This window comes from Loxodonta africana, chromosome 18 (assembly GCF_030014295.1).
Source record: "Loxodonta africana isolate mLoxAfr1 chromosome 18, mLoxAfr1.hap2, whole genome shotgun sequence".
Classification (NCBI taxonomy): Eukaryota; Metazoa; Chordata; class Mammalia; order Proboscidea; family Elephantidae; genus Loxodonta; species Loxodonta africana.
The window spans coordinates 60698113-60714083 of NC_087359.1; the positions used below are offsets into that span (position 1 = coordinate 60698113).

Below are 15971 nucleotides of genomic sequence, written 5' to 3' on the forward strand. Positions count from 1 at the left end.
TTAGTTGTTACTTATTAATCTATGCTGTTTTGAAGTGACTGAAGAATTTGCCTCTATAAATGGCAAGAACCAACTACCAAACCAAAAAACCCACTCTGTCGAGTCAATTCCAACTCATAGCGACCCTGTAGGACAGAGTAGAACTGCCCCATGGGGTTTCCAAGGCTGGAAGTCTTTATGGAAGCAGACTGACTGCCACATCTTTCTCCCACGGTGTGCTGGTGAGCTTGAACCATCGACCTTTTTTTTGGTTGGCAGCTGAGTGCTTTAACCACTGCAATACCGGGGTCCTTGAATCAACTACAGGTGAGAACATCTTCAAAGAAATTGAGCAAACACAAACTCTGTGCCACGTGAAGTAGAATCTGTTAAGATGTGTTATAATTGATGGTGGTAAGCATACATGTGGAACAGAAAAAAGCTTAGTTGGACAAATTTGCAAAGCTTGTGAAAATGTAAGGTGTTTTAAAGCCTGTTGTTGTTACTCATTGTATTATCAGGAGGTAATCTGTGAAAAATATTTGAATCTATCTTGTGTTATGGAAACCCTAGTGGCGTAGTGGTTAAGTGCTACGGCTACTAGCCAAAAGGTGGGCAGTTCGAATCCACCAGGTGCTCTTTGGAAACTATGGGGCAGTTCTACTCTGTCCTATGGGGCCGCTATGAGTTGTAATTGACTCGACAGCAACGGGCTTGGTTTTTGGTTATCTTGTGTTATTGAACCAGTAATGTCAGTGGTGAACTTGATTGCTCTTCTGGACTTAATCATCACAGTTCCATGTATTTTTGTCAATTATAGAAATTGACTATATTGACTTGTCCTAGCACACAGCAGTCTTATGGCTTAGCAGTGGTACAGTGGCTTTGTGATTTTTTTGTACTCAGAACTTAGGTTAAATTATTTAGGGTGAGAAGAACTCTTATTGTCAAACATTGACTTGCTTTGAATATTAGCTTTTGCTGCAGACTTGCTAATGTGTCTTACTGAATTCAAACTAAAACTACAAGGTGAAATAGCACTTAAATAGGAAAGATTCTTGGTGAAGTCATTTGAAAACAACTAATATTTGAATCACAAGTAATGTCAAGCTGCTTCATACATGCTAAAACAAGAAATAAGATCTCCACTCTCACATAAATTTCCAGCTCAGTGGTTAAGTGCTGGGCTGCTAACTGAAAGGTCTGTGGTTCGAACCCACCAGCTACTGTGCAGGAAAAGGATGTGGCAATCTGCTTCCATAAAAATTACAGTCTTGGAAGCCCTGTGGGACAATTCTGCTGTGTCCTATAGGGTTTCTATGAGTTGGAATTGACTCGATGGCAACAGGTTTGGCTCTGTAGTTTTTGATATTTTCTGAGTTCAAGCTGCAGTTCCAGCATTGATTTTCAGACCTCAGTGCAAGTGCAGAGAAAATCTTCACACTTCAAAATTCATTTATCTGTACAATTGAGGAGTTTCCATCTAACTCTCAAGTGATTAATTTGCAGTGTAATGATACGGTAAAAGGCAGATATCGAGAAGAGTCTTAGAAATGCTTTCAAAGTGATAAATATCCTCATTAAAATCATATGTTCATGGATTCATATCAGTATTTGGCAGTACCTACCTATCTGTGTGAAAAGACATGTGAAATAAGTCTCATTACAGGCCAGCACTAATAGGTGAACATTTGTGATTTTGATCATAGGGTACCCTCACTTCGAACCCTGTTAAGCAAAATGTTATTCTTCCCCAAAAGAATTGCATCGTTCTGTTAGAAGTGTATCTCAAAAAATTATACACAATTACTGTATTTTGAATTTTGTTACTACATTATTTTTGGTGGAATATTGTGTTGTTTTGTTATAAATACAGGATAAATAATATCCTTGATTTTTTTGCATCTTGGCCCACAAAGCCTAACGTATTTACTCTCTGGCCTTTTATAGAAAAAGTTTTCCAATGCTTGGTATATATGTATAGTTTATTTGAGCAGTCCCACGTGATAAACATTTGGGTTGTTTCTAGTCTTTTGCTATTATACAAATAGTGTTTCATCAAATAACTTGTGTATTTATCATTTCTTGTATTTTACATAAGAATCCTTGGTATGAATATCTTTGTGAGATTTTTGGGTGAAATAGTACTGTATTTTTACACAAATAATTTGCATCTTCTGTGTTTGTTTGCCAACCATGCCCTCTCCCTGTGAGGTATTTTTATACACATGCTATGCTCATTATTATTATTATTATTTTTAACAGAAACATATAAAAAATATTGGCGTAGTGACACTTACAAAAATACCTCATGGGAAGAGAGTGTGTTTGGCAAACAAACATAGAAGGCATGCCTTATTTGCGTAAAAATACGGTAAATGCATACATGAATTTGCTAGGTTTTTCTCCATAAGATTTGTACGCTTTTGCAGTCCCACTACTAATGTATGAAAGTGCATTTTTTTCTTCCACCTCACTATCAGTATTTTAGATTTTGGCTACTTTGATAGGTAAGAAATGGTTTTTGAGTATAGCTCTAATTTGTATTATTTTTACTTTGCATGCTATTGAGCGTATTTTTATATATTTAGTGGATACTTGCATTTCTTTTTCTGTGAACTGTTTGTTTATGTCTCTGCCAGGTTGTTGCCTTTTTTTTTTTTTTCCTCTCTTTTTAGAAACTATATATTGGGGATATCAGGTTGTTGTATCTTCTCAGTTTTCCCAAGCTCCTTATATATTACAGATATTAACCCTTGGTTATATAAGTTTCAGACATTTCCTTCCAGTTTATCATTTGTCTTTTTGTTATTGGTGTCATTTTCCATGGCTTTTCCTCCCAAGTTTTCTTTTTTATATTGCCAAATATATCAGTGTTTTTCTGTACTGCTTTATATTGGGATCATAGGACGGTTTCCTCACTCCCAGATTACAGAGGAATTTACTCATTTTCCTTCTAGTACTTTTCTAATTGCTTTTTAAAAAAAATGTTTATATTTCTGATCTATTTGTAATTCCGATGTTCAGTTTGAATAACAGGTGCAATTTTTTTTCCCCATATGGCTATTGGATTATCACAACAACACTTCTTTTTATCAAATTTTTGTTTTCCCCATTGATTTGAGATGCTTCTTTAAGCCATTTAATAGTGATGTTTGTGTAAGATATGTGATACGGATGTAACTTATTTTTTCCAAATGGATTATCAGTTTTCTCAACAACACTTGTTTCTTCATCTTTAATAGTATGCCAGATTCCAAGATACGTACACATGGATTTGTTTTTGGACTCTCTTTTAGATTTTTCATTTGCTCGTCCTTCTTGTATTAGCATTCTACTGTTGTCATGGCAATAAATAGTTTTGTATTATCTTTTGGTATTTGGTAGAGCAAATATTCCAATTCCCACATTATTTCTTGTTTCTCTGATTTTCCGGAGGGTGTTATCCTTATTAATTTATTCTGTACTATAAACTTTTATATTTTTGCATAGCATAGTTTCATGCATACTATTTGTTCAGTTAACATCTGTGAAAGTGAAACCATTTTTAGGGGTGGTAGAGAAGAGAATTAAATGCATTCTTTTAGTTTAATAAACATTTATGTCATATTAACTGTGGTTCATGCTTAGTAAAAGGTAGGCAGGTGATATAAAAATGGATAACACACATTGTCCTTGTCTGTGTAGGTAAGAGAGAAAGATAAGTAATTGCAGTATAGTATGGTAAATGCTGTAGCATGTTTTGGAGCATAAAGGAAAGTGACCAACTCTTCCTAATAGAATTAAAATTTTACACACAGATCATTTAATCTAACTCTTGAAACATTTTAAGTGGGAATGTGTTAGGCAGATAAGAGAGGTGATACAAAGTCATGTAACTGGTTAGAAAACATTAACCTCAAATAATTCTTGTAATGAAGGTACAACAAGTTGATCATTCAGAATTCTTAAATAAGGTCCTAAGTAATGGAAAGTTTTTTTTTTTTTTAAAGCATGTAGATTAATTGGATATTAACACTTTATGTGGAACTTAGTTCAACCTACTCATTTTAAGCATGGGAATTTACGTGACTTTCCTATGGTGACATATTCTTGGCAGAACTGGAATTGAGATTCTTTGTTCCAAGAACTTCCAGAGCAGGGAAATTTGTAGGAAGGAGTGTATCGTGCAACCTTGCATCATGTATGTTAGAAATGGGACACAAAAGAACAATTTAAACCTTCTTTACTTTTTTTGCTGTATTTAGGCCTGCAAAAAAGACATTTAAATGTGTTTTATGTAGTGACAGAACTTATCTAACAAGAGTTAAATTGGTTCAGTTGATGTCACTATAAATGACACAGCTAACTGCTTAAAAGTTATCTAAAAGGCATGGGAAAGAAATGGCAAGAACTCTCTTTTTTTTTTTTTCCTTTTTTTTTTTTACTGTAATTAAATCAATTTTAGATCCCTTCCCCACTACCACCACTGAATTTAAGCAAGTTAAAATAACAGCTCAAGTGGGAGGAGCCAACATGATACCCTAGACAGACTCACCACACCACCCATCTGCTACAAAGATCTGAAAAACTAAGTAAAAAGATACAAACATCGACCCTAGAACCCTGAGCATCAACTGAAGGGATAAAGAACTAGATCAAACACCAAGTGGAAGAAGAAACTGATGGAAGACAGAAAACGAGGGGATATATGAAGTAGAGGCCCCCTGCCAACTAATAGGGCACAGCATGGCCATCTTGAAACACAGCCAGCAACAACCCTGGACAGGGAGTATGGGAAGGCAACTTCGTGGAGGTCCCAACAGGAGTCAGAGCACCTGGTAATCAGAGAAAAATACTTTCCTACCCTTTACTCTTCTGGCGAATAGAAGCAAGACCTCCCCCCCCCGCCCCCAACCACTCATCCTGGCAGCCCCCGTCACCAGGGTTCACAAATACGAGCTCCTCCTTTTTAGAGCCTACCCTGACCCCTCCTGCTATGTGACTTTTTTTTTTCTTCTCTTTTTCTCTCCCTCCCACCTAGCCCCGTATGCCATCTCCCCTCCCCACCGGCCCCTGGGTTCACCCATCCTCCACTCGCTGGCTGTAACCATGCCATGGTTTTTTTTTTTTCTTTCTTCTTTTTCTTTCTCCCCCGCTCCTAGCCCTTTACGCCACCTGTCTCTTCCTCTATCCCTCACCATGCCACTGCAGCTAGAGACCCAGTGGCCTGCTGCCACCCCAGGTTCACCCTGCCCCCATCCGTCAGCTCCCACATTGCCATTTTTTTTTTCTCTTTTTTACCTATCCCCGTATGCCGTCTCCTCCCCTTCCCACTGGTGCCCAGGTCCACCCTGTCCCCACTCACTGGCTCCCCACCACGCCACCGTTTTTTCCCCTTACCTTTCTTCCTCTCACCTAGCCCCATACATCGCCTACCCACCATTACCTCTGGCCCCAGCCGTGCTGCCATGGATAGAGTGCCATGGGCACACTGGCCCACTGCTGCCTGGGTCTACCCCACCTCACCCGCCGGTCCCTGAACTGTGCCATTTCTTTCTTTTTTTCTTTCTTCTTTCTCCCTTACAGCTAGTCCCGTACACCACCTTCCCCCTTTCTGCACGCCTCCGCCATGCCACCATGGCTAGAGTGCCCCCAGTGCTCAGGCTTGCCACCACACTGGGCCCACACCACCCCTACCCTCCTGTCACTTGATCAGCTGCTGAATAGTATGAGGTGAACCTGTACCACCACACGTCCTACACTCCCTCCCATCTGGCAAGGAGCTGTGTAAAGCTCCCACATTGCTGGACCAACATTAGGAAGCAGACAGTGCCCTCCCAGTCCTCTCTCAGCCATTTTGCCAAACCAGTGTACAGCGAAGCAGTCTCACCTTGCCCACCGTTGCTCTGCCCACCCAGATGAGGTGGTGGGAGGCATTGTGCCGACAGATGAGCAAGCAGCAAAGAACACTCAGGCCACCTGCCCTGATATATCAAAACAAAAAAGCAGGACAAAACAAAAAAACAAACATACAATCAGTAAATAAAGGAAACAATACCTTAATGTCTCAGAGACAGCAGACAATAAAAAAAAAGCAGGACAGGATGGCTCCAGTAAGTGACCAAAATAAAGAATCAGATAACCTTCTGGTAGAAGAAAAGTCAGTGTAGCTACCCTGATGTAGAATTCAAAAGATTAATATGTAGGGTTCTCCAAAAGATTAGGAAAGAGATCAAGGAAAACACAGACAAAACTAAGGAAAAAATAGACAAACCAACAAAAACATAGCCAAAATCAAGGTAGACATGGACAAATCCATAGAAGAATTCAGGAAAATAATACAAGAACAAAGCATTGAAATAAATAATTAGAAATCACACAAAACAGTAACTAGAAATCTAAAGGTAAACAACAAATTTTCAGAAAAGAACAACTCAATAGAAGATTTTAGGAGCAAATTTGAAACAATGGAAGACAGAATCAGTGAGATTGAAGACAAATGTGTGCATGCCACTTTGAGGAAAAATCAGAGAAACAAATGAAGAAAACCTAAGAATTATGTGGAACACAATGAAGAGCAAAAATTTGTGCATGATGGAAGTTCCAGAACAGGGAAAGAAAATGGAAAACACAGAGAAGATTGTTGAAGATTTACTGACTGAAAATTCCTCAGATATCATGAAAGATGACCATCCAAGAAGCTCAATGAAACCCATATAGAATAGATCCCAAAAGAAGGTCCCCAAGACATACCATAATCTTACTTGCCAGAACCAAAGACTAAGAAAGGATCCTGAGAGCAGCTTGAGAAAAACAATAAGGTTAAGCTCTGATTACTTGGCAGAAACTATGCAGGCAAGAAGGCAATAGGATGACATATATAAAACCTTGAAAGAACAAAACCGCCAACCAGGAATAATATATCCTGCAAAGCTCTCTCAAAATTCACTGGTGAAATTAGGACATTTCCAGATAAACAGAAATTAAGGGAATTCATAAAAACCAAACCACTCTTACAAGTTATATTAAAGTCCTTTGGTTCGAGAACCAACATCTGACAACAACCTGAGTCTAGAACACAGGACAGCATCAGTCAGATACCAACTTAGGTAAAGAAATCTCAATAACAAAACAAACCTAAAAGACTTAAAATAGGGAAACAGAGACATCAGTCTGTAAATGATGACAATGTCAAACCAATAAAACGGGGAGTAAATGGTATAGGTACAGAACTTTCAAATGGAGATGAAGTCAAGGCAATACCAAGTAATAAAAGACTGGATCAAATTTAGGAAGATAAGGGTAAGTTTAATAACCACAAAGAAAGTTAATAAACCTACTCATCAAAATAAAAAAGAAGAAAATCATAAAGACTCAGTAAACTCAATAATAACGGAAGATATGAAAAGAAAATCCACAAATAAAAGGAACTAAGTACAGGAAAGTAAGAGGAACAGAGAAATCATTAGCACTACAGAAAAAAGCACAAGAATATGACAGCAATAAACTCATACATATTGATAATCACACTGAATGTAAATGGCTTAAATGCATCTGTAAAGAGACAGAGAGTGGCAGAATGGATAAAAAAACACAACCCATCAATATGCTGTCTACAATAGACACATCTTAGATACAAAAATATAAATATATTAAAAATCGAAGGATGGAAAAAATATATGAAGCAAATAATAACCAAAAAAGAACAGGAGTGTCAATACTATTCTCAGATAAAATAGACTGTAAGGCAAAATCAACCATAAGAAACAGGAAGGACATTATGTAATGATTACAGGGACAATCCATCAAGAAGGCATAACCTTAATAAATATCTATGCACCCAATGACGGGGCTCCAAAATACATAAATTATAACAGCACTGAAAAAGAGAAATAGACAGTTCCACCATAATAGTAGGAGAGTTCACCACACCACTCTCGGTAAAGGACAGAATATCTAGAAAGAAACTAAGCAAAGATATAGAAGAGCTAAAGGCCACAGTCAACCAACTTGACCTCATAGACGTATGTAGAACACTCCACCCAACAGTGGCAAAAATATACATTCTTTTCAGCTCACGTGGAACATTCTCCAGAGTAGACCACATTTTAGGCCACAAAGCAAACCTCAATAAAATCCAAAATATCAAAATAATACAAAGCCTTCCCCCTGATCATTACCCCATAAAAATAGAAATCAGTAACAGGAAGAGCAAGGGAAAATAAACAAATTCATGGAAACTAAATAATACCTTGCTTAAGAACAACTGGGTAATAGAAGAAATCAAATAAGATATTAAAAAATTCCTAGACTGAAAAGAGAAATGAAAACACATCATACCAAAACCTTTTGGACACAGCAAAGGCAGTGCCCAGAGGTCAATTTATAGCAATAAATGCATGTATCAAAAAAAGAATGGGCCAAAATCTAAACATTAGCCTACAACTCAAACAAATAGAGAGAACCGGAAAAGAAGCGCACAGGCACCAGAAGAAAGGAAATAATAAAGATTAGAGCATAAGTGAATGAAACAGAGAACAGGAAAATAGCAAGAATCAACAAAACCAAAAGCCAAAGATTAAACAAGCCTATAAAACAATAACACACACGAGGAATGTGCTTCTTAGTTCAGTCAAGTATATGAGACCAAATAATACCTGCCCAAAAGCAAAGATGATAAAGCAGGAAGAGACAGGAAAACTGGATGAATGGACACAGGGAACCCATGCTGGGAAGAGGGAAAGTGATGACACATTGGAGGGATTGCAACCAATGTCACAAAACAATTTGTATAAATTTTTGAATGAGAAGCTAATTTGTACTGTAAACTTTCACCTAAAGCTCAATTAAAAAAAAAAAAAAAGCACTTAATATTGTGCTTTCTATGACTGAGTACGAGTTTATGCTTACATTTATTAACTTAATTCTCACAACTACAGAGAAGTAGAGATATAGTATTGTTCTCATTTTATAGTGATATAGGAAAATGAGGCTACCCAACATCACAGCTTGTAAGTAGTGTTGTCAGGATTCAAACCCAGGCAGTGTCATTTCAGAATCCAGGTTCTGAAGCCTCTCAATTGATGATAGTCATTTTTTTTAAAATGAGTAATCTGATACAAAGGAATTGATAGCAGAGCCACCAGGGAATTTACTAGCTCTCTGCAATATATACTTATCTAATGAAGAATAGTTGATAAAGACCATATTTTAATGTGAATCAGGTTTATGGGAAAACAGTTGTCTACAATTAAATAGTTTATTCCACTGTATTTCCCTCCCTCCCTTAGGAAGGTCTGTACTGGAGTTGATTGATTAAACTAGTATGTGAAAGAAAGAGAAAAGCAGAGTACTGAGTTAAATCTTTTGTGTGTTTTCTTATATTTGAAGATCAGTAATAGGTGGGAGTTTCCCTATTGTTAGAAACATGCCATGGGTACATCTTGAGTTGCGTATATTAATCTGTATGTTGTATCACCTCATCTGTCTCACTGTATCAGAATTAAAGTTCTGTTTATTGAGAATCCACGTAAAAACAAACAAAAAAAGGGCAGAAGCGACTGTGATGGTGAGTGAGGTTTAGGAACAACTGTATTAATAGACAATACTGCCTTTTCAGTGAACTTCTAGGCCTAAGATAATTTTGCAAATGCTGTCAGTAAATGATCTTATAGTAATTATTCTTAACAGCGTTTGCTTTTCCTGACCTTTTTTTCTTTTTTTTTTTCTCTGCAGTAGTTTATGCCAGCGTGGCTTCATTCATACAGATGAACCAAGGATTGGGATAGCAGTATAAAATTAGAATCAGACAGCTGACTGCCCAGCAGGATGCCATCAACTAACCGAGCAGGCAGCCTGAAGGACCCTGAAATAGCAGAGCTCTTTTTCAAAGAAGATCCAGAGAAGCTCTTCACAGACCTCAGAGAAATTGGCCATGGAAGCTTTGGAGCAGTGTATTTTGTAAGTGTTAAAGGCTTAATGTCAGTGGCTAGCATTTGCTTAATGTCCACTCTTGGCAGAGTAAAACACAATAAATATAAAGAAATATAGTCCATAGTCCAGAGTGGTGTATGTATGTGTGTAAGATCCAAATATGAAAGTAGATAGTTTTATTTGATAATGTGTTTTTAAAGCTTCTGCTTATTGAAAAAATATTATTTTGTTTTAATGTACATGTTACTTGTTCAGAAATTTTAGCTGTTTTTAGGAGTCTTATGGCATGCATTGGATCTCTGGTTGTGCAGTAGTTAAGAGCTCGGCTGCCACCCAGAAGATTGGCAGTTTGAATCTACCAGCTACTTCTCGAAAACACTATGGAGCAGTTGTAATCTGTCCTATAGAGTTGCTATGAGTCAGAGTTGCCTCGACGGCAACAGGTTTGGTTTGGTTTTTGGTATAACCCAAACGGAGCCCTGGTGATGCAGTGGTTAAGAGGTCGGCAGTAGGATCTACCAGCTGCTCATTGGACATCCCGTGGGGCAGTTCTCTGTCCTGTAGGGTCACTATGAGTTGGAATTGACTCCACAGCACTGGGCTTGGTTTTTTTTGGGGGAAAGATTAATACTTGTTCGCATCTCTTCATGTGTTTTCTTAGCTGCCTCAGTATCCCCTTTTGTGAAGTGTCTTCATGTCCTTTGTGCATTTTTTGATTGGATTGTCTTTTTGTTGTGTTCAGTTGAAGTTTTCTATATATTTAGAGATTAGACCCTTGTCAGGTATATTGTTGCCAAAGATTCTTTCCCAGTCTGTATCTTTTTACTCTTTTGGTAAAGTCTTTTGATGAGTGTGTTTCATTTTTAGGAGGTCCCAGTTATCTAATTTATCTTCTGTTGTTCATGCATTTTCAGTCGTGTTTGAAAGTCTGGTTATATAGAAACTTAGGACCCCTAGTTTTGTCCCTGTGCTTTCTTCCCAGGTCCCATAGTTTTTAAAACATGCTTGAGTTTCTACCATTAAAAAATCCTTTATTCGAGCCACATGAACCAGAGACTACATCGTCCTGAGACCAGAAGAACTAGATGGTGCCCAGCTACAACCGATGACTGCCCTGACAGGGAACACAACAGAGAACCCCTGAGGGTGCAGGAGAGCAGTGAGATGCAGACCCCAAATTCTCATAAAAAGACTAGACTTAATGGTCTGACTGAGACTGGAAAGACCCTGGTGCTCATGGCCCCCAGACCTTCTGTTGGCCCAGGATAGGAACCATTCCTGAAGCCAACTCTTCAGACATGGATTGGACTGGACAATGGGTTGGAGAGAGATGCTGGTGGGGAGTGAGCTTCTTGGATCAGGTGGACACTTGAGACTATATTGGCATCTCCTGCCCGGAGGGGAGATGAGAGGGTAGAGGGGGTTAGAAGCTGGCGAAATAGACATGAAAAGAGAATGGAGGGAGAGAGCGGGCTGTCTCATTAGGGGGAGAGTAATTGGGAGTATGTAGCAAGGTGTATATAAGTTTTTATGTGAGAGAATGACTTGATTTGTAAACTTTTACTTAGAGCACAATAAAAATTATAAAAAAAAAAAAAAATCCTTTATTCCTAGCTCCCTGTCTACCAGCAGTCACGCCCTTTCATCCACCATCTGCAGTCCTAATCATGACTACAGCCTCAACAGTGCTAAACATTTTTGTTCTTACCACTGTGTTATACAGGGTGTTCAAGAATTTAAAATATGGTATTTCCTCACTAACGTCAGGGATTGTGTGCCTGAAACCTATAGTAATTACCCACACCATAGTTGTCAAGGTAAGGTGGAAAATGTGTTAGGAAGTGTTAGGAATAGAAGCATTAAAATGATTTTTAAATATATTTTTTAAATTGTTAAAAGTCTAATAAAGTATCAGCTAGTTATATAAACAAAATGTATTGACATTGAAAACCTACTCCAGTAAAATAACCTTTCTCTTCAGTCTCCTTTTCTTGTTTAATAACCATTGCGTTAGCATTGTAACCTGCAGAGGCAGATTATTCACAGGTTTTATCTTTCTTTGAAAAGTTTTTAGTCAGCCCTTACTAAATTGACTTTCTTTTTATATTTGTATTGAGATATTACCTAGATACAGTAAATTGCACAGATATTAAATGTACAACTTGATGAGTTTTCACATGTGTATATACCCATATTACCACCACTCAGGTGAAGATATGGAACTTCCCCAGTACCCCGGAAAGCTCCCTCAATCACACTTCCTGTCTATAAAAAAAAACCCCTCCCAAAAAGTAACCACTGTTCTAACCTCTCTCTGTAGATTAGTTTTGCCTATTATTGAACTACATATAAATGGAATCATATTGAATGTACTGTTTTATATCCAGCTTCTTTTGCTAAATATCAAGTCTTTAAAATTCACCTAGATTCTTACATATAGCAGTAGTTTATTCATTTTCATTGTTGCCTGGTATTTTGTTGTATGAACATACAATTCATTTATTATATTGTTGATGGACATTTGGATTGTTTCCAGTTCGGGCCTATGTTGAATGAGCCTGCTGTGAAAATTCTTGTACGTGTGAGTTGGTATACATAAACCTCCATTTATAAACTCCCATTTCTCTTGGGTGAATAACCAGTGGTCACATTTCTGGGGCATACTTTGTGTGTGTGTGTGTGTGTGTGTGTATGTATGCATTTAACTTCACAACATACTGTCAAACATGTTTTCAAAGTGGTTGTACCAGTTCATTAGTGTATCAGAGTTCCAGTTGCTCTGCATCCTTGCCATGATTTCGTATTAGCATTCCTTAGTTTTTGAGTTTCGGTGGGCATGTAGTGGTGTCTCATTATGGTTTCATTTTGCGTTTTTGTGATAAATAATGATATTTTGATACACATGTTGGCCATTTGGTTTTTTTTTTTTTTGGTGAAGTGCCTGTTTAAATCTTTTGCCAATCTTAAAAGTCAGTTTTCTCTCATTTTCATATCCGTTTGTTAGGAGTTCTTTACAGAGTTCTTTTAACCTAGCCTGTGATTTTCATTTTCTTAGTTTTGTATTTTGATGAACTCAAGTTTTTAATTTTAGTGAATTCTAATTTTTGTTTGTTTTTGGTTACTACATTTTGTGTTCTGCTTTAGAAATTTTTGCCTACTCTAATTAAGCTCAAGAAAATACTGTCATATGCTTTTGTGTAGAAGCTTTATTTTATCTGTCACATTTATGTCTATGATTCATCCCTGTTTAATAACTGTGTTTGTTATATGAACGGGGACCGAGGAGGATGTCTAAGTAAATCACTAAAATTGACCCAGCATTAGTTACTGAATTGTACCTTTGTAGTAAATCAAGTGTGATCGTATATGTGTGAGTTTCTCTCTGAACTTTCTGTTTGTTCATTTGGTCTATTTCTGTCTTTTTTGGGGATTTTTGTGTCACTAATCCACGGTAGGTTTATAATCAGTTTTAGAATCTGGTAGTTTTAACTCTCTCTGCTTTGTTGTCTTAAAGGTTGCCTTAGGCTATTCTAGGTGCTGTGCCTTTCCATACAAATTATAGAGCTAGCTTATCATTTTCCATAAAGTCTGGGATTTTGGTTTAGATTGTATTGAATCTATAGATCAATTTGGAGAAAATTTATGTCTTTACAGTGTTGAATTTTCTTATTCATGTACCTCAGTTTTTCTCTCCATTTATTTAGTTCTTCTTTAAGATCTCTCATTGTTTTTGTATATTTTGCTATAGAGGTTTTGTACATCTTTCCGTAGGTTTATTCCTAGTTTTTTGGGGGGGGCGGGGGTGAGGGTTATACCAAATGGTATCTCTCTTTAAAATTTCATCTTATAGTTATTGATTCCCAATATATAGAAGTACAGTTGAGCTTTTGTATCCAGTGACCTTGCTAAATTCAGTTATTCTCATAGTTTATAGGTGTTTTTGAATTTTCGTATGTAAGCTGACATACTGTCTGTATGCGAATGTCAGTTTTATTTATTCCTTTTCAATCCTTTTTTTTCCTTCTTCATTGTTTGTATTGGCTAAGACCACCAGTAAAATGTTGAATAGAAGTGGTAAAAAACTTAGACTTACAATGCCAGATGTTGTCTTCTTGAGATACAAACATGTCATTTAATTTCTACTGTAATCTGATTATGCATTTACCTATAACTTTCCCAGTCAGTGCTGTATGTCACAAGTTTTCATATGCCATTTTTAAAAGAGACTTTTTTTTTAAACACAGATTTAGGCTTACAGAGAAATTGTACAGAAAGTACATAGTTCTCACATGCTCCCTACCACCTGTACATCTTTTCTTCTACTAACATCTTGCATTCCTGTGATGCGTTTGTTGCAATTGATGAATCAATATTGATACGTCCTTATTAGCTAACATCCATAGTTTACATTAGCGTTTATTCTTTGTGTTGTACAGTCCTTTTGGTTTGGACAAATGCATCATGTCATGTGTCCACCATTACAGTATCATACAGAATGCCAAGTGATCCACCTTTTTATCCTTCTTTTCTCCTGCTGACCCCTTGACAACTGGTGATCTTTTCATTGTCTCTGTAGTTTTGCCTTTTCTAAAATGTTAGATAGTTAGAATCACACAGTATGTAGCTTTTCTGCACTGTGTTTTTTCACTTAGCAGTATGCATTTAAGCTTTCTTCATGTCTTTTCGTGGCTTGATAGCTCTTTTTTTTTCCTGTATTTTTTTTTATTATTGTGGTGAAAATATACCAGAACATTCACCAGTACAACGTCTAGCTCATTTCTTTCTATCACTCCGTTGTTTAGATGTACCACAGTTTATTTATCCATCACCTATTGAAGGACATCTTAGTTACTTTCAATTTTTGGCAGTTATGAATAAGTTGCTATAAACATACATATGATAATATGTCATTTTAAATATCATTTAGGTTAAGAAAATTTGTTTTCCAGTGTGATTTTTTTCCCCCTTTGGGTTATATACAAGTGTGTTGCTTAATTTTTAAACATTTGGGGGATTTTCTAGTTATCATTCTATTATTCATTTTTTTTTTTTGTATAATACCACTTTTGACACAGATTATACTTTGTACGATTTAAATCCTTTGGAATTTATTGAGACTTGCTTTATGGAACAGTATATGGTCATAGATAGCATCATACAGCCTCTACAATTTCTGATCCACAATGAAGGGCATTCAGTGCTAGAATCCAATGTTCTCTCATCCAATTAAGAGCATTCCATGTGTCTAGGAAAATAATATATATTTTGTATTTTTTTTGTTGTAATGTTTTGTATATATGTCAATTAGGTAAAGTTCATTGATGATGGTCTTCAGCTCTTTTACATCATTACTAATTTTGTGGGAGGAGAGAGAGAGCCTTCTCTTTGGATCATTACTGACAGAGGTATTTTAAAATCTCTACTGTTGTTGCGGATTAGTCTGTTTTTCCTTTTAGCTCTGTCTAGTTTTGCTTTATATATTTCTAAGTTATGTTCTTAGGAGCATACAAGTTTAGGAATATTATGTTTTTCTTTTTAATTGTCCCGTTTATCATTACAAAATTTCATTCTTAGGACAGGGAACCTGGTAATGGGGAACTCAAGGTCAAGAAGGGAGAGAGTGTTTATATGTTGTGGGGTTGGCAACCAGTGTTACAAAACAAATATATGTATTAATTGTTTAACAAGAAACTAATTGTCTAAAGCACAGTAAAAAAAATTGCCCCCCCAAAATTATTCTTAATCATTCATAATATTTCTTGATTAAAAATCTACTTTGATGTTAATCAGAAACCTTTTGACTAATGCTTGCGTGGTATTTCTTTTTTCTTTGGGGAGCTAATAGCTAAAGTGTTTCTCTTGTGTACAACATAGAGTTGGGTTTTATTTTTTTTTAATTTGTCTCATGATCCTTGTTTTAGTGTTTTGTCCTATTTTATTGGATGCAGTTACTGATACAGCTGGCGTTAAAGTCTGCTGTTTTGCTCTTTGACTTTTGTTTGTTCCATTTGTTCTTCCTTGTTCCTCCTGTCTTGTCCTCTTTTAAATTAATCAAGTGTCTATTGTTATTATTTCTT

The 15971-nt window shown here is 36.7% G+C and overlaps 1 protein-coding gene across 1 annotated transcript in view; it reads left to right on the forward strand.

Annotated features, from left to right (window-relative positions):
* Positions 1–15971, forward strand: part of TAOK1 (TAO kinase 1) — a 154458-nt gene that overhangs the window by 60545 nt on the left and 77942 nt on the right. The window contains exon 2 of the mRNA XM_003416726.4: positions 9697–9921. Coding sequence (XP_003416774.1) covers positions 9790–9921 — 132 coding nt within the window. The 5' untranslated portion in view covers positions 9697–9789. The remainder of the gene's footprint in view (positions 1–9696; positions 9922–15971) is intronic.